The 22563-nt window shown below is 47.2% G+C and overlaps 3 protein-coding genes across 3 annotated transcripts in view; 2 read left to right on the top strand and 1 right to left on the bottom strand.

Annotated features, from left to right (window-relative positions):
* Positions 1–22563, bottom strand: part of WDR38 (WD repeat domain 38) — a 149294-nt gene that overhangs the window by 80904 nt on the left and 45827 nt on the right. The window lies entirely within an intron of this gene.
* Positions 40–22507, top strand: LOC146868788 (cytochrome c oxidase assembly protein COX16 homolog, mitochondrial-like). The gene is made up of 15 exons (XM_085613766.1): positions 40–581; positions 1402–1451; positions 1643–1722; positions 6941–6993; positions 7185–7795; positions 8616–8665; positions 8856–8931; positions 10392–10441; positions 10633–10712; positions 12268–12317; positions 12509–12592; positions 19193–19267; positions 19449–19521; positions 19860–19892; positions 22284–22507. The coding sequence occupies exon 1, from the start codon at positions 40–42 to the stop codon at positions 352–354; it is 315 nt and encodes a 104-aa protein (XP_085469892.1). The 3' UTR covers positions 355–581; positions 1402–1451; positions 1643–1722; positions 6941–6993; positions 7185–7795; positions 8616–8665; positions 8856–8931; positions 10392–10441; positions 10633–10712; positions 12268–12317; positions 12509–12592; positions 19193–19267; positions 19449–19521; positions 19860–19892; positions 22284–22507.
* LOC146868789 (cytochrome c oxidase assembly protein COX16 homolog, mitochondrial-like) lies at positions 7254–22507 on the top strand. Its single transcript, XM_085613767.1, has 11 exons — positions 7254–7795; positions 8616–8665; positions 8856–8931; positions 10392–10441; positions 10633–10712; positions 12268–12317; positions 12509–12592; positions 19193–19267; positions 19449–19521; positions 19860–19892; positions 22284–22507. Exon 1 carries the CDS (start codon positions 7254–7256, stop codon positions 7566–7568), a length of 315 nt encoding a protein of 104 aa, XP_085469893.1. The 3' UTR covers positions 7569–7795; positions 8616–8665; positions 8856–8931; positions 10392–10441; positions 10633–10712; positions 12268–12317; positions 12509–12592; positions 19193–19267; positions 19449–19521; positions 19860–19892; positions 22284–22507.

Genomic DNA, 22563 nt, shown 5'->3' with positions numbered 1-22563 from the left:
CTAAGTCTCGTCTCCCTGGACGCCTAATTCGCTGCAGACATGTTTGCTGGGTTGCGGCGCGCACTTCAAAAGAATAAGACGCTTCGATATGGCCTTCCTATGTTCCTCCTCATCGTCGGTGGCTCCTTTGGTCTTCGGGAGTTCACTCAGATAAGATACGATGCCCAGAAGCTGCGAGGGAAGCTTGACCCGGCGCTGGAAGATAAAGTGAGAAAGAAGAGTGTTTCTATAGAATCCGAGTACGACAAACTGAAAGACTCCAGTTTTTCTGAGTGGCAGAACATCAGAGGGCCACGCCCCTGGGAGGAGACTCAACCGATTGAGCAAAAGACAGTCGCTTCCAATAAGTCCTAATTGGCTGCGTTTAGTTTCAGCTCAACTCACACGTACGTCTGAGTTAGCACAATACTGGATAACCTGTGCTACAAATAGAAAGTCTGCTAAGATCCGTATGGGCGCTTTTTTATCCTTTTCTATGGATTTGCTATTGCAGTATCGGACAGTTGTGCTGGCAGATGTTGACCTGAAGAACACTATTAGGTTTAACGCCATGTTGACCCAAGACTTCTTCAAATCCTATGGTAGGTTTCTCTAGAGATGGATAACTGAAAGCATTTAAACTTTGTACTTCAGGGCATAGTTATGTTTTGGAGTGTCGGTGTGATGGTTCTTCAGTGGTTTAAAGACTTGAAATAGGTGAAGACAATGTAGGAACCCCTCCATTTGGTAATGCGAACTTGCAACAGTCCCATCTTTTGTGCATGTAACTGAGCTGGCCCTTCGGACGCCTACGTGTGGTGTTGGCCATCTTTCTCAGTGGCCTCAGTCCTGTGATGGCTGTGCTAGAAGCTGTGCTGTGATGAGCATCTTGCATAGTCCGTGTTCCTGACCACCTGATAACAACATATGCACTGAGCACCAGCTCTTCAGTTCACAGTACTTTACCTCCTGGTAAGGTACCATCCTCAAAAGGGTAGCAGGGCGCTTGTAGCCGAGGTCTGAAGTGGGCGTCTTTACTAAGATGGACCCTCCTTGACAGCAAGCTTCTTTAAAATGCTGGGCAATTTCTTGTGCCGTGGTCTTCACCACGGCAACGTTTACTGCTCCATAAGTGTAGAAAAAATAGAAGAATCGAACCAGTGTTGCGTCTGCATATTTATTACTTGCTATGGTCCCCCGAAGATGGTTCGGTCTACTCCACCCTTTAAAGTCCCGAAAACGAGACCCATTTGCTTTGCCAGTGCTGGTTTTGTATACTTGTGTCCAGGTTGGGCCTACCTTTTCATGCGGAGGTGGTAGTGGAGTGCATCGCTTATAATCTGTTTTTGTGGCGCTCGATTACACACTACACTTTTGTATCCTTCAATGGGGCACCCTTTTAAAATGTTTCTTCCCCCGCAGGAGTACTGCGCAGACCGGATGTACCTGCAGTTGGCTTCATGACATTTAAGGTAACTACCTACCCAGCAATGCCTGACTTGCGTGGATGTCCTGTTGCTTTGATACTTGCGTGGCCTGCGGTGATGATTTTCCGTGTTATTGACTCTTGATGATAAAGCATTTTCTGAGCAGACTGTCCTCCCCAGTGACGTTCCTCATCTAAAGCACAAGTGATACAACGCTGTTTCTCCTCCCCTTACAGGCCTGACGGCGACTGATCATTTCCTTGCCATAATCGGAAGTGACGCTCTTAAGCTGTGGTGGATGTCTGGTCAGTGGCAGGTGAGTTTACAGGTGTGACAGTCCCTGATTAAGTAGGCCTGTGTTTCACCCAATACATGGTGATTACATTGTTGGCTCCCAAGGATTGGTAACAAAGTCTTAAACCAAACACCAAGTTGAGGCTTAGCCCCTCGAAATCCCGATGGCGATTACCAGGTCGGCTGGAGATACAGGAGATTCCAACAGTGAACAGTAAAATTTTTCATAACACCACGAGGGAAGAAAAGGAGGCCATTCGTGAACTATCCCATGAACCATGATATTATCATCAAACCAGCGGACAAGGGGGGAGCAATTGTGTTACAAACTACAGTCAATTATGACATTGAATGTAGGAAACTACTAGACGATCGCAGGAACTATGGCGTTCTACAGATAGATCCTACCGAATCAATCAGAATTGACATGATGGTGGAGGAAGCCCTGGCAAATGATTGGATTACTAAGAAGGAGGCGGAGTTCCTGGTCAATACCAACCCCAGGATCCCGTACTTCTACACGATACCTAAGATCCATAAAAATCTGAACTCTTCCCCCCTCCCCCCCCCCCCCCCCCCCCCCCCCCCCGTAGACCAATCGTCTGGCGTAAATTCTATTTTGGAACCACTGTCCAGGTTCGCGGACGCGTTCCTTCGACCACTGGTTCAAGGTACTAGCACCTACCTTCGCGATACCAAGAATGTCCTGCAAATACTACAGGATATTGAGTTTGACCCTACTAGGAATTTACTCGTAGGACTTGATGTGGAAAGCCTGTACACCAGCCTGCCCCATGATGAAACATTACTCATTATTGAGGAGGTACTTTTTTCTGCCCCGTGGGAATACCATACACCACGCAATCTGGTGATGGAATGTGTCATTAGCACTTACCCGTAATTTCTTTATGTATGGTGATGACATCTATGAGCAACTACACGGTACCAGCATGGGGAGTACCTTCGCTCCTAGTCTAGCGGGTCTTTATGTACACCATCTCGAGACAAGTAGGATCTTACACACAATGAATCCCTTCCTCCCTCACATCAAAGTCTGGAAAAGATACATAGACGATGTTTTGGTTGTGTGGGAAGGTGATATAAACTCAACTGATGCTTTTATGTAGTGGCTCAATCAACAGAACTTGTTCTTGAAATTCAGACATACTGTGTCAGCTCACAATCTGGTGTTCTTGGATCTCAAAATCTACCCGGAGCAGGGCATATTGAAAACCACCACGCACTTTAAAGCAACAGCCAAGAACTGTTTACTCTTGTTTGACAGTTTTCATCCCCGTCATCTTAGGATAAATCTACCCTATGCTCAAATTCCTCTGTCTTCGGAGAAACTGCACGGAGGTCAAAGAGTTCAAGAAACAAGCATCCGAACTACGCTTGAAACTGAGCGCAACTATCCTGAGCCGATCATTGATAAAGCCCTCGAGAGCAAGGAATAACAGGAAGGCTCTCTTGGAAGACAAAGTGGTCACTCAGACTGAAAGGCCCATCTGTGTGACCACCTTTAACACACTCCAACAGGATCACTAAGATAGTGAATAAACACTGGCGTCTCCTCAACAGCTGTGGCTTGAACATCACGAAACCCATGTTTGCACATAAGAGGGGTCGCAACCTGAACGACATGCTTGTCCACACCAGACCCAAGAATACATCCCAGCCCAGAATTGAAGGTCTGCTACCTCCAGTACAGGGTCATCATCCCTGTGGCAACTGTAGTACTTGCCCACTCACTAAGAGAAGCAGACCTATTCAATTCCGCAATGGCGAGAAATGGGACCAGAGGAACTTTACTAATTGCAACAGTAAAAACGTTGTTTACTTACTCCAGACCACACGGGCAGGTGATTATGTGGGTATGACCACGAGACCCATCAAGACACGCATTGGTGAACACCGCAGTAATGTCAGATGCGGGCGTAGTACTACCAAAATGTCCAACCACTATATTTCTAGTGGACATGGCGTTAATGATCTATAAAGTGATTGAACAAATGGGCAGCGAACATGGCCTTCTGGAAAAAGAGCAGCGTTGGGTTTTTCGCTTGGGTACTCGCATCCATGGTTTAAATGACGATATACCATGGAACCAGTTCCATCTTTAAGAATTCCAACTACAGACTGAATGGCTTCCTATCTAAGGCTCTACAACCTCACTGTAGTTTTCATCTGTCTGGGGGCGATTATTCTAAAACTGTCCCTATCAGGTACCTCGTCTCCAATGTGTTTTTTTTTTTGCCACCTCCTATTGTTAGGAATGTAGGTTCAATGTTTTTAGTCTTGGAATCATTTTTGTATCACTGTACATTTCTTGGCACTCTGTCAGGTTCTCCCTATTGACGTCATGCTATTCAGTCCATCACTAATGTGACCCCTACCTTTCGTGTATGGAGTTGTACCAATCCCTCCATGCACTTAGACTGAGTACTAGTTCATACACCCCTTGCCCACTAGTACCACGCTCTCTTGAAACCGATTGGGCCACTACACCTGCCATTCCTTTAATCCACCGTCTGTTCTCGATCAGTCTGATATTTATGCAGGCATTGGCTTGGACACCTATGTCCCTGAGATCCATCTCCTATAATCCCAGGCTTATTTGGATATTCCGGGTGACCATTCCGATCACAAGTCCTAGTCAACTAGAGCACCTACTCCTTATTTTTATTTCATCAGGTAGCCTCGATGGGCAGATAACTGCAACATCTACTCCGTTTAAATCCGATCAGGTATTTTAGACAGGCAGTGGATCAAGACACCCAGGTCCTTCCCATGGGGTCCTTCCCCCTTCGGTCCTGGTTCAGGCAATTGGTCGAATGACCCGGACGGTCTACTTCCGATTCCGGGTCTCCGTTTGCAGGATCAGCGCGCATTGGGCGTTTACCACCTAGGCGCAATTACACTAATTGATGTAGCTATTTATAACGCGCACCGTCCGATTCAGTTCTATCGACGGAGCCGACCGGGGTGGTTGATTTGGCGGGACACTGATCCCTGGAGTCGCAAGTATGGCGCTTCAGTGAGAATGAGGTAACATTTTGACAACGCTAGTATTTTGGTCGTTTGCCTACTTTTGCCTCTCCTGTTCCCCCTCTTCATGCAGGTAGCCCACTTGGCACGCCCACCACTCGTTCACGAGCTCATGAGGTTACTTATCTCCTGTGAGCAAGTATGTCCATACTTTTGTGGGGAATTTGATTCTGGCATGGATATACATTGAACTAGTTCCCCCCCCCCCCCCCCCCCTTTTTTATTAGAGTGTGTGCTTTTTGTTATGTGTGTGTTATGTTTAATGTTGTATGTCCATCTGTCACACAGTACTTTCATCACTGATCACGTGATAACGTTACGGATAGCGTCAAGAGACCAGTACTCTTCACCTTTTTTTACAGATCACCGTAATCACACAATGGATTGAACTACTTCATATGTAATTAATACGCCTTTTATTTCCCTCTAGGTTAATAGGACTATGTAAGACCTATTAAGGCATTGATATCGTGGAGGCTATTTACTTCCTTTTACATTCTTTTTTTTCTCTCACAATCTTTGTTACTTGACACAACACAGTGACAGGAAGGGATCCTTAAGGTCCTGACGAAGCATGGGGAAGCTTCGAAACATGTCAACACCACTAGGAGATATAGCTCATTGAGGCTTACACCCTCCTTACCCCACCTTTTAACAATACCAGCTCGACCGGCAGAATAAATTTTCCTAGACCGGAGAGCCAGGTATTTTTTAATTCCCTCCTTATTCACTCCTGACCCTTCCTCTCACACCCCCGCATCACACATAGCTGTCTCACCAACAACAGTGCTCCCGCGCAAACGTAGGTCGTAGCACGCCCTGTCCCGTAGAGGAGCAGGAAGACCCCTATGATGAAGCATGACACCAAGGGCCCTTTTGGTGTGAGGGGTATTTAAACAACTAATGTGTATTTTCCACGATCGTGGGATACACATTGAGTAATTGGGTGATCTCTTGTACTTGTGGGTGGATCCTTTTTGTTTATGTATAACTGACTGGGAGGAAGTATCCACCTCCCCCACTCGCTGAGTGGTACCTCTCTACTCCTCTTTGTTTTTCTTTATAACCTGTACATCAACTTTCCTTCTACTTGGTCGATAAACCAATTTAAGAGTTATTGGTAATGACGCATCAAACTTACTTCATGAATTTAAGTGAAATGAACCTGTATGGAAACAGTCTAAGAGAAGGGATAGCTTGCGACCGAAGTTGCAGCAAATATGCAAGAAACAATAACTAACGTTTATTAATTATGACGAAGTAATTTTTACTGAGTACCCCCTCCCATGTACTAATCCCAGCATAAGCTGTAAGCGGGAAAGCAGCATTCATATTCTGAAGCAACATGCAGCTATGAATTGCGCATGTGGCCTAAACATGTATTTTTCTTACCTTGCAAGCTCACTGAATTATAGGTTTTAGTCCTCTATATATTTCACATTGGTGTCGGTTTGTGCAAAGCTTTTTCCCGTGTGTAAGGTGCATGATTTTCTACTTGCTGTTAGTACGCATTAGAGGTGTTGCTCCGAGCAAGTTTCGCTTTGTGAAATCCTGCTCCATCACAGCCTTTGCCGGTCCTTAATCTAATTTGCCTTCGCCTCCCCACACTACACTGCTGCCCCGATGTCTTTTTGGGGGGGGGGGTATTCTCCCTCGTTTACTTGTCTGTTGTTCCAGCAAACCATGGTCTGTCTTTGCAGTATCTTCTTAGGAAGACCCTAGCAGGTTATTTAATGCAAATTAAGCTCTGTTCGGCACCCTTGCTCGTCGCCCACGTGTCTCTCGAGTGCTGCACGGCATGACTCGAAGCCTTGCCAGGCACAGCCAATCTCTTCGGTGACACTGTTAGCTTTGACATAAATTGCAAGAATTCCGCCAGTTGCACAAAAAGCTGTGGGCTGGATCCTGGCTTGCTAGCCAGGCTCTAGCTGTCATTAAAATGCATGAACTGCACGCACGGGCCTTGGGGGTGGGGGGTCAAGGGACAATGACATTCTATTGGAATATTAATGCTATTGTGGGTAGAATGCTCTATGAAAAGGCAGGCTGCATTAGATCCTTTTAGTGGTACTCTGCCATGCTTGTCGGAGTACAGCTGCCTTCAATTTATTAAATGGTTAATGCTCCGATCTTGTTAACCCAGATCAGTCCTTGCTGTGCTTGACTTAACCAGCCCCTGTTTTCTGTTGCAGGTAGTGCTTTACAAGGACTGTGGCCTTCCAGACGCAACTTCCCTTTGCTCATGGTATGTACATTTCTGCACTCTGTACCAGTTTTTGTTGGAGTGTGTATGATGACAGCAACAGACTAGAGTTTCTGATTTTCCTATGAAGCTACCTCGCAGCGCACTGATGCACTCCAGATGAATCTTGTAGTAATACCGTTTTAGTTGTGGTGTTGCTTTTAAAATGTGTTTTCTTAACTCTTTTTATATAGGTTGCGGACCAGAGATCACAATTTGACTTACTAAGTCTCGTCTCCCTGGACGCCTAATTCGCTGCAGACATGTTTGCTGGGTTGCGGCGCGCACTTCAAAAGAATAAGACGCTTCGATATGGCCTTCCTATGTTCCTCCTCATCGTCGGTGGCTCCTTTGGTCTTCGGGAGTTCACTCAGATAAGATACGATGCCCAGAAGCTGCGAGGGAAGCTTGACCCGGCGCTGGAAGATAAAGTGAGAAAGAAGAGTGTTTCTATAGAATCCGAGTACGACAAACTGAAAGACTCCAGTTTTTCTGAGTGGCAGAACATCAGAGGGCCACGCCCCTGGGAGGAGACTCAACCGATTGAGCAAAAGACAGTCGCTTCCAATAAGTCCTAATTGGCTGCGTTTAGTTTCAGCTCAACTCACACGTACGTCTGAGTTAGCACAATACTGGATAACCTGTGCTACAAATAGAAAGTCTGCTAAGATCCGTATGGGCGCTTTTTTATCCTTTTCTATGGATTTGCTATTGCAGTATCGGACAGTTGTGCTGGCAGATGTTGACCTGAAGAACACTATTAGGTTTAACGCCATGTTGACCCAAGACTTCTTCAAATCCTATGGTAGGTTTCTCTAGAGATGGATAACTGAAAGCATTTAAACTTTGTACTTCAGGGCATAGTTATGTTTTGGAGTGTCGGTGTGATGGTTCTTCAGTGGTTTAAAGACTTGAAATAGGTGAAGACAATGTAGGAACCCCTCCATTTGGTAATGCGAACTTGCAACAGTCCCATCTTTTGTGCATGTAACTGAGCTGGCCCTTCGGACGCCTACGTGTGGTGTTGGCCATCTTTCTCAGTGGCCTCAGTCCTGTGATGGCTGTGCTAGAAGCTGTGCTGTGATGAGCATCTTGCATAGTCCGTGTTCCTGACCACCTGATAACAACATATGCACTGAGCACCAGCTCTTCAGTTCACAGTACTTTACCTCCTGGTAAGGTACCATCCTCAAAAGGGTAGCAGGGCGCTTGTAGCCGAGGTCTGAAGTGGGCGTCTTTACTAAGATGGACCCTCCTTGACAGCAAGCTTCTTTAAAATGCTGGGCAATTTCTTGTGCCGTGGTCTTCACCACGGCAACGTTTACTGCTCCATAAGTGTAGAAAAAATGGAAGAATCGAACCAGTGTTGCGTCTGCATATTTATTACTTGCTATGGTCCCCCGAAGATGGTTCGGTCTACTCCACCCTTTAAAGTCCCGAAAACGAGACCCATTTGCTTTGCCAGTGCTGGTTTTGTATACTTGTGTCCAGGTTGGGCCTACCTTTTCATGCGCAGGTGCTAGTGGAGTGCATCGCTTATAATCTGTCTTTGTGGCGCTCGATTACACACTACACTTTTGTATCCTTCAACGGGGCACCCTTTTAAAATGTTTCTTCCCCCGCAGGAGAACTGCGCAGACCGGATGTACCTGCAGTTGGCTGCATGACATTTAAGGTAACTACCTACCCAGCAATGCCTGACTTGCGTGGATGTCCTGTTGCTTTGATACTTGCGTGGCCTGCGGTGATGATTTTCCGTGTTATTGACTCTTGATGATAAAGCATTTTCTGAGCAGACTGTCCTCCCCAGTGACGTTCCTCATCTAAAGCACAAGTGATACACGCTGTTTCTCCTCCCCTTACAGGCCTGACGGCGACTGATCCATTTCCTTGCCATAATCGGAAGTGACGACGCTGTGGTGGAGGTCTGGTCAGTGGCAGGTGAGTCTACAGGTGTGATAGTCCCTGATTAAGTAGGCCTGTGTTTCACCCAATACATGGTGATTACATTGGCTCCCAAGGATTAGTAACAAAGTCTTAAACCAAACACCAAGTTGAGGTTTAGCCCCTCGAAATCCCGATGGCGATTACCAGGTCGGCTGGACTTTTGCCACTGACCTGTACTGCTGCCCTAGCTCCATTTGCAACAGTCTGGTTCTATATTTTCAGTCCGTGCTGAAGCTGTAGAAGTTTCCAACACCTTTATTAATCTTTAAAGGATTAGCATGGTTTTTGTCATCTTTATTTCCGTTAGTCCAGATAACAGAAAAGTCAAATAAAAGCTTGATTAGTGACGGCATAAATGAAAGTGTTCCCTAAAGATTTGTCGCTAACTAGCTAATACAACTTAAAGAACCCATGAGGAGGTATCTACGAAAGGGAAAGATTTTCGGCGCTCCTAAAGTCAGGAACTCCACATAAGAGGTTCTGGAAACTCAGCCGAGTTCCACCACTGCAGTAGCAATCAGTAAAATAAATCTGCGATGGTGACTTCTGATAGTTGCAGTAGCATTGCTTGCTCCAGAAGAGTCGGAACAAAAGCTTCCAGCAACAAGGACCGGGGGAGTACAGTGACGGATGATGCTAAGAATTCCCTCTAGCTTTCAACACTATTTTATATAAAAAAATGTGTACTGTTTATAATGGGATCAGTCAATCGTAACTGCTAATCCGATGGTGGCGTGAGCTGCTGCATTCAATTCCCAATAGTTATTTCAGTGTTGCAAACGTAGTAGCATGGAAGAGTTCTATTGAGGATATTCTTACCTAAGCAATAGCTACGTTCAATGAAGGTATCACACCCTAGTGTTAAGCTAAATACTAGATGTCATTTAACTGTGTTAGGGTCAGAAGAAAAATGGCTTGGGGCTTGTTACAGAAGCACGTTCATAGCCTACTGCACTTTTTCTTCCTACTAATTTTTTCTACACACTTGAACCAAGTACTTGTCCCTATGTGTGATTAACTTTGCTAAAAGAATGCATAATAGTTTGCCTTCTAAAAGCGAGTCTTCCATATTTAAAGCAGATGCATTTTTCTACATGTCTTTTTTCTGTGCTACGTTTCTACACAGGCTTAGAAGGCATTCTAAGGTGACTTCCTAATACAGTGTGCAAGTCAAATTTTGTGTTTAAATGTATTTCTCACAACATAGTATGCAATGAACAGAGCACCTTTCGGGCTCCAGATGCCTGACCAACCACTTTATTGTGGCAGCGTTCCAAAGTAGCTCTAGGCTTGTACCTATGGGAGGAAACTCCACTGTCCGACTAGCGCTTCTAGGGAAACCACTGGACAGTACTAGCAAGGGTCTGCTTAGTTTGTCATGCCACTCTTATTACACTCTGCACTATTGTACCCTTAAATGGAGCTTTCTTTTGAAGTTGTGTTTCTTCCCCCAGGAAAGCTGAGCAGATCTGATGTGCCTGCGGTTGGCTTCATGACATTGAAGGTAACTCTACCCAGTGATGCCTGACGTTTATGGTTGTCCTGTTGCCTTGCTACTTGCGTGGCCTGCAGTGATGAGCTGATTTTCCGTGTTGTTGATTCTTGATAACAAAGCATTTTCTGAGCAGACTGTTCTCCCAGTGACGTTCCTCGCCTGAAGCACAAGTGATGCAACGCTCTCTCTTCCCCTTACAGGGCTGAAGGCGGCTGATCCCTTCCCTCCTTGCCATAACCCCCAGTGAGGTTCTTCAACTGGTGGCTCTGGTCAGTGGCAGGTGAGTCTACAACTCGGGACTGTCCTTGGAAGTAAGATTTGTCTTCCCAGAAGGTCCATTAATGTGTGTTTTTGTGCTGGAGGGGGCTTTGCCGTGATGAGCTTTCAGCATAGTCCGTGTTTCACCTGATGCATAGTGATTACATTGTATGCGCTGAGCAGGCCTCCTTCGTAGCTCCCGCTGACTGACCAACCGCTTTAATGTGGGTCAGTTGGTTCGGTTTGCGAACATTCCTAGCAACAGCTCAGATAAGCTCTAGATTAGTGCCTCTAGGAGATTACTGTCCATAGATCTAGGTCTTTAGAAGCGCTAGACCAGTGGCTTGAAAACGGCTGGCCCTGGGGTCCTTGGCGCATCTCTAGGAGGACAGCCGTTTTAATGCCCTGCACAGTTCCTTGTATTATCGGCAGTTTTTGGCCAACTATAAGTGTGACGATAGTTCCAGTGAGTTTTATCCAATAACCGCTTTGATCATCTAGGGGAGCGCAGATGGTTAATATGCCTGCTGCAAAATATATGTAACCTGCATTTAAAGTGTTTTATATGCATAGCTCGGTGGGTTACGGTTCACTTTTTTTTGTTACTGTGCAGTTTGATTACAATCCTAATCTAGCACAGTGAGCTATGAGCTGCCATCAGAGCTGTATGATACTAGTTGGGTCATGTTTTTCCTTAGTCTCCTTATCTTGATGCTACTAAAACAGTTCGTTTAGGTCGAAATAAACTTAGTTGAATCAATGCTAACCATCTCTATGTGAAGTGCTGACACTACACTGGTATGAGGTATGCTATAAATCAAATTACACTTGAATGGGTCTATGGAAAGACTTAGAGTCCCTGTTAAGGAGTGATGGTGAAGAAATCCTAAAAGCGTCAACAGATTGTCCTTTCCTGGTGCACAACCCAGTCAATTACTATTCTTTAAAAGCAAACACAATATGAGTGTTGTAGAATACCCCCCTTTTTGGGGGGAGGGGGGCCTCGAGCTCCCTGTCTATTGGTCAGATCACTCGCTAGAGCTGCTTTGTGTTGCACCCCAGTCATGGTAGAAATCTCGTATCATGAAGTAAAACCAACTGTTACATAATCGAGATGTGGCACCAATCTTTCCAAACTTTAGGGGTTTTGTTTAAAAAATATTCCATATAGTCAGTGGTAATTAGTATTTGGGTACTTTTTTTTTGCAAATTGTTTTAATGTTTAAAATGTAATTGGGTTGAGGGGGGGGGGGCAGGTTCCAGACTCAGTGGGGGTCCTCGGGAGCCTTACATTTTGGGAACCCCTACTCTAGACTACCTCCTCCGGGGAGGAGACTCCGCTGTCCATGGCATTGTCTATTGCCAGACTTTCTAGTTTAGCGCCTCGATCGGAGACCACTGTACAGCACTAACTTGGGCCCTAATTCCGATCTCACTAGGAAAGCCCTCCGTACAAATTGGACCTGGAGGACACGCTACACTATTGTATCTTTTGATGGAACAGTTCTTTGAAATGTTGCTTGCTTCCTTATCTTTTGATGGAACAGTTCTTTGAAATGTTGCTTGCTTCCTTCCAGGAGACCTGCGCAGACCGGATGTACCTGCAGATGGCTTCATGACATTTAAGGTAACTACCTACCCAGCAATGCCTGACTTGCGTGGATGTCCTGTTGCTTTGATACTTGCGTGGCCTGCGGTGATGATTTTCCGTGTTATTGACTCTTGATGATAAAGCATTTTCTGAGCAGACTGTCCTCCCCAGTGACGTTCCTCGTCTAAAGCACAAGTGATACAACTCCGTTTCTCCTCCCCTTACAGGCCTGAAGGCGACTGATACCGTTCCCTCCTCGCATAGCCCCATGTGACCTTCTTAAGCTGTGGTGGATACCGCGTCAGTGGCAGGTGAGTCTACAACCGACTGCCCTTCAGATCAGTCTTTCACAGAAGGCCCATATAAGCTGGACTTTTGGTTGGGGGGGGGGGGGGGGGGGCTTGCCGTGATGAGCATTCAGCATAGTCCGTGTTTCACCTGATGCATAGTGATTACATTGTATGCGCTGAGCAGGCCTCCTTTGTAGCTCCAGCTGACTGACCAACCGCTTTAATATTCAGTTAAGGTCTGGTTTGCAAACTACGGCAGCAATTCAACATTTCGATACCAGCTCCTCTAGTAGACTCCACTGTCAACATACTAACTCCAGAGCAGATCTAGACTAGTGCCCCTGGGTAACAAGACTGCGGTCATAACACACACCAGGTCTGTAGAAGCTCTAGATAAGCATCTCTTGGGAGACTCCACTGCCCATAGTACTAACTAGGTCCATTGGCAAAAGTTCTGGACTAGCGCCTCCAGGGAGAAGACCACTTTTACAGCATGATCTAGGTTTAGTGGCCTGCACATGCTCCGAGGTGCGCGAAAGGGAACCAAGTCTAGAGCTCGCCCGGTGAATATCTAGTGAACCTTAACCAGAGCACTGAATGTTAAGTTCGAGGCATATGAGCTGCAGATTGTACACTTAGCATAGGTCGCCATCTGGTGTTGGGCCCGGATGTTTGCAGTTTGTTTTTCTTCTTGGACCGTCTTTGGAAGTCACGAGTTTGGTGACTCCTCCTTCGGTCCGTACTGCGCATGGGCTTCGGCTCCATCCTCAGATTGTTTTTTTCCGCCATCGGGCTCGGATGTGATCCTTCGTACTCCGGCTTCGAACTTCTACGGTTCCAGCCTCGACGGAAAATCCTCGATTCTTCGAGTTCCTTCATCATCTTCATCTCTCGAAGCGGCACTTTTTCCATCCCGTACATCGACACCGGCCTTCGGGCCCTCCGCGACTCCGGTCCCGGCCGATGGAAAGGACTCCGTTTAAAAAGTGCCCAAAATGTGGGTCTAAATTTCCCCACACCGACCTCCATCAGGTGTGTAACCTTTGCCTCTCTCCGGAACACGAGGCTCGAGACTGCCCCGCCTGCAAGTCTTTTCGATCGAAGAAAACGATCCGGGATCGAAAGGCTCGACGCACCATGGCGCACTCATCCTCGACAGTTCCACCGGACATCTTCGGAGACGACGCCGAAGCTTCGGGGCAGACACACACCGAACTGGGAGAAGACATCGTCAGCGCTTCCGAGGCCGACGACTCCGACCTGGAGGACGTAACACCAGGACAGCGGGCCGTGAGTACAATGCCCCCTCCCAGCCCCGCACCGAAAACCAAAGAGACTCCGGTTACTCCCTCGCCTGCCGGCCTGGGCAAAACCAAAACCAAAGCCTCGATCACCCCACCTTCGGGCCCGGTGTCGAAGCACTCAAAGTCTCACGGCAGCTCGGGATCGAGCCAGCCGACGCCCGGTGCCGATAAACACCACTCGGCACCGAAGCCTGCAAAATCCAGCTCGACTCCGAAACCACCGGTGCCGAAGCCTGGACACTCGGCGCCGACCAAACACAAACAGAAATCGGTCGGCACCGACGCTCCGGCGCCGAAACAGCATTCGACGCCGAAACACACGGAGACCTCCAAAAAGCAGGGCGTACACAGAACATCGAAATCGCCGGTGCCGACAGACGACTCGGCGCCATTGGCTCTGTTTACACCAGACCCTTTACAAAAGACTTTGTCCAGAGATCCAAAGACTGGCCTTTTGACTGTGATTACTAAGAAGCGTCGCCTTGAGGCTCCGGCTCCTCCTCCTCCACCCAAAAAGAGGGACTCAGCTACTTCTCCCCTTAGAGTACCCTCCCCACTGCCACCCCCCCTCCCACCACCACCCCCTCCACCTTTACCTCACTACGATCCGGCCCCATCCCCAGACCCGGATGACGGGGACCCGGACAATGACCCAGGGGACGCCCCAATGGATCCCACTCCACCAGGGACCCCAGATCCATGGGAGGATTATAATAACCCTGATGTACCCAATGTACCTCAAGACGACCTATACCCATCAAGGCCGTCTCCTCCAGAGGACTCTTTAGGGTTTCACCATTTAGTGCAGAGAGCAGCACACTACCATGGGGTGGACATGCACACGGAACCAGTGGAAGAAGACTTCCTACTGGATACATTTGATTTACAAGATCGTTCCACTGCTATTTTACCCATGCTTAAGGGTGTCACCAAGCACGCTACAGAGGTATTCAAAGACCCTGTCAGAGCCAGAGTACTAAACCCTAGAATAGAGAAGAAGTACAAGGCGGCACCCACAGACCCTGCATACATCAAGGGCCCTGCTCCTCTAGATTCCCTAGTTGTCTCCACAGCTAGAAAGAGGGCTAACTCCCAATCTTCAGGAGATGCCCCACCACCAGACAAGGAATCTAAACTTCTGGACGCGTCTGGTAAACGCACCGCCTACCAGGCTGCAAACATGTGGCGCATTGCAAATACACAAGCACTGCTTGCGCGATATGATAGAGCACACTATGATGAATTAGAGGCTCTTATGCAGCACCTTCCAGAGAAATACAAACGCCAAGCTCATGACCTGATACAGGAGGGCAAACTAATCACAAACACCTCCATTAAGTGTGCCCTCGATGCAGCAGACACTGCTTCTAGAGCCATAAACACCAGTGTCCTGCTTCGACGCCATGCCTGGCTCAGGATATCAGGGTTCAAGCCTGAGGTCCAGACATCAATACTTAATCACACCTTTGACCAGCAAACACTCTTTGGCCCAAAGGTAGACGAAGCGCTCGAAAAAATGAAGAAAGATACAGACACAGCGAAGTCTATGGGAGCGCTCCAGACCCAAGCCTCTAAGCGTTCCTTTCGACGCTCGTCCTTTCGTGGCACAGGTAGAGGCTCCTCCACCGATAATGCCTCTACCTCCTACAAATCCCCTCCTCAAAATACCTTTTCAAAGGGCAACCAAAGAGGTGGTTACAGAGGCAACAACAATAAGGGCAGGGGCAAAACCAACAATACCCGTTCTGCCACCCCACCCGCACAATGACTCCCCTTCGCTCCCCCCAGACCATTCCACTCCGGTCGGGGGCAGACTACAAGATTTTATCCACGTATGGGAGTCCATAACATCGGACAAATGGGTGACCCAAATCATTCGGTCAGGGTACTGCCTCGAGCTAACATCTACCCCACCCAATATCCCACCAAGGCACCGTCCAATGTCCCAAGAGCATTCCACACTGCTCAAACAAGAGGTACTCTCGCTCCTCCAGAAACACGCCATAGAGCAGGTACCCGACAATCAACGAAATCTAGGGGTCTACTCCCTATATTTCTTAATCCCAAAGAAAGACGAGACCCTCAGACCCATTCTGGATCTCCGGCCTCTAAATGCCTACATACATTCAGACCACTTTCACATGGTCACCTTACAACAAGTCCTCCCACTCCTCTGCCAGGGAGACTTTCTCACAACACTGGATCTGAAAGACGCGTACTTTCACATTCCAATACACCCCTCTCACAGAAAATACCTCAGGTTCGTGGTGGACGGGCAACATTACCAATTCAAGGTTCTCCCCTTCGGGGTCACCACTGCACCACGGGTGTTTACCAAATGCCTAGCAGTAGTAGCAGCACACCTCAGACGTCAACATGTTCACGTCTTCCCTTACTTAGACGACTGGCTCATAAAAGCCGCGTCCTACCACCAATGCGTGCAACATACAAACAGCACCATCCAACTGCTTCATCAGCTAGGCTTCACGGTGAACTACCAAAAGTCCCACCTCATACCATCTCACACAAAGCAATATCTCGGGGCCACCATAGACACCTCAAAAGGTATTGCCTATCCAAACTCAGCCAGAATCACAAGCATTCTAGCCTTACGCAAAATATTCCTTCCTCAACACTCTCTACCAGCAAGAGTGTTTATGAAGCTCATAGGGATGATGGCGTCTTGCATCTTCATAGTGCCCATGCAAGACTCCACATGCGTCCACTTCAGGAGTGCCTAGCACAACAGTGGAACCAGGCCCAGGGTCAGCTGACGGATCTGGTGTTGGTGGACGGCCGCACACATCACTCTCTGCAGTGGTGGAACACCACAAACCTTTCCAAGGGACGGCCGTTCCTGGACCCGGTTCCCCAAGTGACTCTAACAGCGGACGCATCGCTCTCCGGCTGGGGAGCGCACCTCTTACACCTCACAATGCAAGGTCTATGGACGCCACAGCAAAAAACGCTCCACATCAACCATCTGGAGCTTTTGGCGATCTTTCTAGCCCTAAAATCTTTCCAAAAGCAGATTTCAGGCAAAGCAGTCCTCATTCGCACAGACAACATGACTGCGATGTATTATATACAGAAACAGGGGGGGACACACTCTCCCCAGCTCTCCCGCTTAGCCCAGAGCATATGGAGATGGGCAATTCCCCAAAACATTTTTCTCCTGGCACAACATGTTCCAGGCGTACAAAACACCATAGCAGATCTGCTCAGCAGACAGACTCAACAACTACACGAATGGGAACTGCATCCACAAGTTCTTCACCCATTCTTCCGACAGTGGGGGCATCCTCAAATAGACCTCTTCGCCACCCACGAAAACAAAAAATGCCCAAGCTTCGCCGCCAGATACCCACACCCATTGTCCAAGGGCAATGCGATATGGATGAACTGGTCAGGCAGATTTGCATACGCCTTTCCACCTCTCCCACTAATTCCATTAGTGGTCAGGAAACTACAACAGCACTCCCTCACACTCATTCTGGTAGCTCCGACGTGGGCCAGACAGCCGTGGTACACCACGCTACTACAACTATCAGTGGTACCACATCAAAAACTGCACCTTTCCCCATGCCTCCTAACCCAGAACCATGGAGAAATCAGGCACCCGGACCCAGCTCAGCTCAACCTGGCGATCTGGCTCCTGAAATCTTAGAATTCGGGTACCTTAACCTTCCCCCTGATTGCATGAACATCATCATGGAAGCCAGACGTCCTACCACTAGAGCATGCTATGCCGCAAAGTGGAAAAGATTTGTAATGTACTGCCGTAACAATACAATCAACCCTCTAGATGCATCCATACAACACATCATATGCTATCTGCTCCATCTTCACAGGTGTAACCTGGCGTATTCATCCATACGCCTACACCTAGCAGCGATCGCTGCCTATCTACAAAACAGACAGCATTTGTCACTCTTCAGAGTGCCCGCTATTAAAGCCTTCATGGAAGGCCTCAAACGAGTAATTCCTCCCAGGGCACCACCCTCCCCTGTATGGAATCTAAATTTGGTCCTTACACGACTAATGGGTCCGCCCTTCGAACCAATGCACAAATGTGAGCTACAATTTCTCACCTGGAAAACAGCTTTCCTTGTAGCTATCACTTCCCTTAGAAGGGTTGGTGAAATACAAGCGTTCACCATACAGTAACCTTACATACAAATGCATCACAGCAAGGTCATACTTCGAACTAATCCGAAGTTCCTGCCCAAAGTCATTACCCCCTTCCACCTCAATCAATCAGTGGAATTACCTGTCTTCTTTTCGCAACCCCAATCTGTTGCGGAAAGGGCCTTACACACACTAGATGTGAAAAGAGCGTTGCTATATTACATACAAAGAACGCAACCCTTCAGGAAGACCAAACAGTTGTTCGTTTCCTTTTCTCCACCACATAAAGGCAACCCCATCTCAAAATCAGGGATAGCTAGGTGGATTGTAAAATGCATACAAATTTGCTATCAGAAGGCAAAGAGAACATTATCTGTTCCCCCTAAAGCCCACTCTACAAGAAAGTTAGGGGCTTCTATGGCTTTTCTAGGGAATATACCCTTAGATGACATATGCAAGGCAGCCACATGGTCTACACCGCACACATTCACAAAACACTACTGTGTAGATGTGCATTCCCAGCAGCAAGCTAGGGTGGGCCAGGCTGTACTAAAAACACTCTTTCAAACAGCTGCAACGGATACCGGTGGTCGCCGCTAAGGTTGGGTACTGCTATATAATCTATGCTAAGTGTACAATCTGCAGCTCATATGCCTCGAACGGAATATGCTACTTACCAGTATGCATCTGTTCTTGGCATGTAGAGCTGCAGAGTTGTACACGCCCACCCGCCTCCCCGGCTACCTGTATCCGTTCCAGTCCATCTTATTTAGATACAACACACATGGGTTTCTCACTGTTATTACTACGCTCCATCATTTCCCTGTTGGCGAAAAACAATCTGAGGATGGAGCCGAAGCCCATGCGCAGTACGGACCGAAGGAGGAGTCACCAAACTCGTGACTTCCAAAGACGGTCCAAGAAGAAAAACAAACTGCAAACATCCGGGCCCAACACCAGATGGCGACCTATGCTAAGTGTACAACTCTGCAGCTCTACATGCCAAGAACAGATGCATACTGGTAAGTAGCATATTCCTTCCTGACCCTATGGTTGACTCCTAATGGGTCCATTGCGTTTTTGGGTGCTTCTGTTGACAGCTTGCTCTCGCAGGATTTAGTGCAGGCATTAATGTCCTTTTTCAGTTTCTCAATCGCCCCTGACCTCTTCGGTTTTCTTCATTTTTAAGCTCCAGAACAAACCGCTTCCTGGAGGGCACAGTCCCACATGGCACCAACCACTGCCTGCTGAGGCGTTGCACACGGTATGTACACTGTACCTGTTGCGTTACCCTTGCCCTTGGAGTGTACATGATGAGATTTTAACAGACTAGAGTTTCTGATTGCTAATGAAGCTACCTCGCAGCGCACTGACGCACTCCTAGTGCCCTGCTGCTGTTTTTGTTTCTTTAGGCAAGTCTGACGTGTCCCTGTTTACCTTTACAGATCCCTCTTAATTCTGGGCATTGCCGTGCCCTGTGGCACAACCATGAGTACAGCTTCTCTCCCTGACCAGAAGGTACGTCTGACCTCCCCGTTAACCATTGTTTCTATAGTCCTGCTGTGACGGTGGAAGAAGGCTTATTGAACTGAGATCCCCAAATGTGGTTTTAGGACCGTTTCTCATCCGTTTGCTTAGATTGGCAGTTCCCCTGTACTCTAGTGTTTATTGGTAAGTGCGGACTTATCAGGCTGGCAGGCTTACATGTACACACCCGAGCATAAATGATGAGCTCTCACAGACTAGAGTTTCTGACTTCCTGTGAAGACAACTCGCAGCGCACTGACTGCTCGGGCCATGCATGCTGGCTCCATGCATTAATCTAGCTCCGACCTGACGCCTGTTTTCTATTACAGGACGCATCCGGGGGACGCTGCAGTCTTGAGCTGGTAAGTGGTGTCTGTTTAACAAGCCATGTGTTGAGTGTTGGTGACTTGATTTCTGCGATGTGAGATTTGGAGTTTGTATCCTTTAAGGACTCACCTGCTTGGATTGATCGAGGCTGATGTATGCTTGCCGAGTGGATGGAGTATGTCCTGTATAGGAGCAGGTGTTGGAACTCTGATCCGCCTAAAGTTCTGGGAAGAACTCTGCCAATTGCTGCATGGCGATTTTAGGTCTCGCCTGAGCCAGCGCGCATGCGCTGGTCTGAGGCATGAAGTAAGGGCTTTTGAGCTCTGAACACGCTTCCCCTAATACCACTGTCTCCTAATTACACGCCACATAATTACACTACTCTGCAATATAAATACACTCCACATACCACTCCGTACCACGTAATTACACTACTCCATGCAACATAAATAGTCCACAATACCACTCAGTACCACAATTTTGTTAATTTTTTTAATCTGGTATTTCAATTGTATGTCGTCTTGGTTTGTATAAAGGTAACAAATGCTTGACCCTTTTTATTAAACTTTTCAGCGTAAGGCACAGCAGCCACAATGCTCTATCATAGCCAAAAATTCTGGCTAAACACATGGGCCCCAAAGGCAAGCATTGGCTATGCCAATGCTCGTTTTTTACTTAGCACATGGCTCCTTGGCATCATAATTGAGGGTGCTAGGATGTGTCCTGCATCTAGTTTCTTAAGGCAGTTGTGGCTGGTGTCCACTGTTCACTTTGAGAAAGCTGGAGTACAAATTAGCAGTGGCCTCTGGCGTACTGCATTAATGCTGGTTTTACAGCGTGCAATAAGCTGATGTCGCTAAAAATCAGTATGATGTGCTGAACGTCTGCTTGTGGGATTCCAGAGATTTTATGGGACTCTGCAAAGGCCCAACTCAGTAAAGACTGCCATTGTTCTAATTCACTTTAGTGTACAAAAGCTTCCCAAAAATACATTGAATGCATGATGTTCACTTAATGGGAGTTTTGCAAGTATAAAGTTTTATATAGCGCTGACCTGAGGTTATCGAGTGCTTTACAACATACATTGCAGAGTCACAAACTATTAGCAGTGCAGGTTGTGGGGATGTATCTGTTTCGAAGTCTTGGACACCAGGAGTCGAAGCAGTGCAAGGTGTCTGCTTTCCTGCTCTTACTGCTCCTATCTGTTCCCTAGGGAGTGGTTTAGCAATAAGGTTTTGAGTTGGCTTTTGAATTTTACAAAAGAGGGAATAGTTCTGATGTGGGGGAAATGGAGTTCAGATTTTAGGTGCGCTCCTGGCGAAGGATTGCGTTGCAGTTTGTTTTCAAGTGTTCATCGGGATGAGTTAGGAGGGAGTTTGAGCTTCTGAGGTTTCTGGCCTAACCGGCATTTTTTTTTTAGTTTGACCGCCAAATATTCAGGTTTGCCGGTGTGCAGGGCTTTGTGTGAGGCAGGCTGTCCTGAAGCTAACCCGCATTTCGACTGGGAGCCACTTAAGGTCTGAATGCAGGAGAAATAAGCGAATTTCTTGATTCCAGTGACCATTCTGGCTGCTGCATTGAGTTTTGAGAGGAGCCAAATGTGATTTTGCTATTCCTGAGAGGACCGCATATCCATAGTCCAGTCTTTACACCACCAATGCTTGGGTGTCCGTATACTGGAGCTGCTATGTAATTTTGTCATACGCTTCAATAGGACTTGTCAGAGTTAAACATTTGTGAAACTCTTTGTGTGCACATTTGTAACCTTTAAAAAGCGTACACCCGATTGCAACTTCGTTATAGCTGTCCTTATTTTTTTGTTCAGCAGTACAGTAAAACGTGTTGCTTGTAAGCAGTTTTAGTGCTTACCTGTACTATTTCTGGAAGTCTTTAATGGTGTCAGCAGAGGGTTTTCCATTACAAAGGGGTAATATTGGTCATTGAGGAGATTTTCACTACAGCACCAATCACACATTTGGGTATTTTTTTTTTACTCAACTAGGCTATACAGTGCCAGGATTAGGTTTTGTATATATGTGGGGGGTGGGGGGGCTGCCCAGAATAAGCATGCAAAGGCCTCACCCCTAAACTGGCCAGTCTTTCAGACCCCCCCCCCCCCCCCCCCACTCACTGACACAAGTGAGGTACCATTGTTATCAGCTGGGTGGTAAGAATTGTCAGCCCGGTGATTCCACAAATGCAAGGGGGTGGGGACTATGGTTTCTCTTTAGCTAAATTCAAGACTTGCGGGAGATTCTGGGTAGGCAAACCTTGGAGGATCCATGTAAGTCACATCTCTTGGACTTCCCGCCCCAGTCTCATTATCAGAAATGACTAATAGGTGGGTTTGTCCTGCTCCAGATCCAGTCTGTTATCTTTTTTGAGCTAACTACCTTTGACAATTAACGGAGTGCTTTTTCTTGCAGACGAAACAACCCGCTCCAGCTACAAAACCGCTTTGAGAAGGCCATGACAGTAATGCTGCAGACTGCTGTGCCGGATGGTCCTTTGTGGACATGAACAGGACTTTCCCTTGAAGGATACTACGTGCGGCTGGTTTAAAGACTTGGAAACAAACCACAAAGCTGAAATGCATTTTGTTGGTCACTGGAAGATGGCTTCTGTGAATAAAAGATATGGTGCTCTCAAACGACTCCTTACTTGCGGCCTTAGTTGTTCAAGCTTTACTGTATAGGCAAGCCTTTT

This window comes from Triturus cristatus, chromosome 1_2 (genome assembly GCF_964204655.1).
Source record: "Triturus cristatus chromosome 1_2, aTriCri1.1, whole genome shotgun sequence".
NCBI classification, from domain to species: Eukaryota; Metazoa; Chordata; class Amphibia; order Caudata; family Salamandridae; genus Triturus; species Triturus cristatus.
This window is presented reverse-complemented; position numbering and strand designations above follow the sequence as displayed.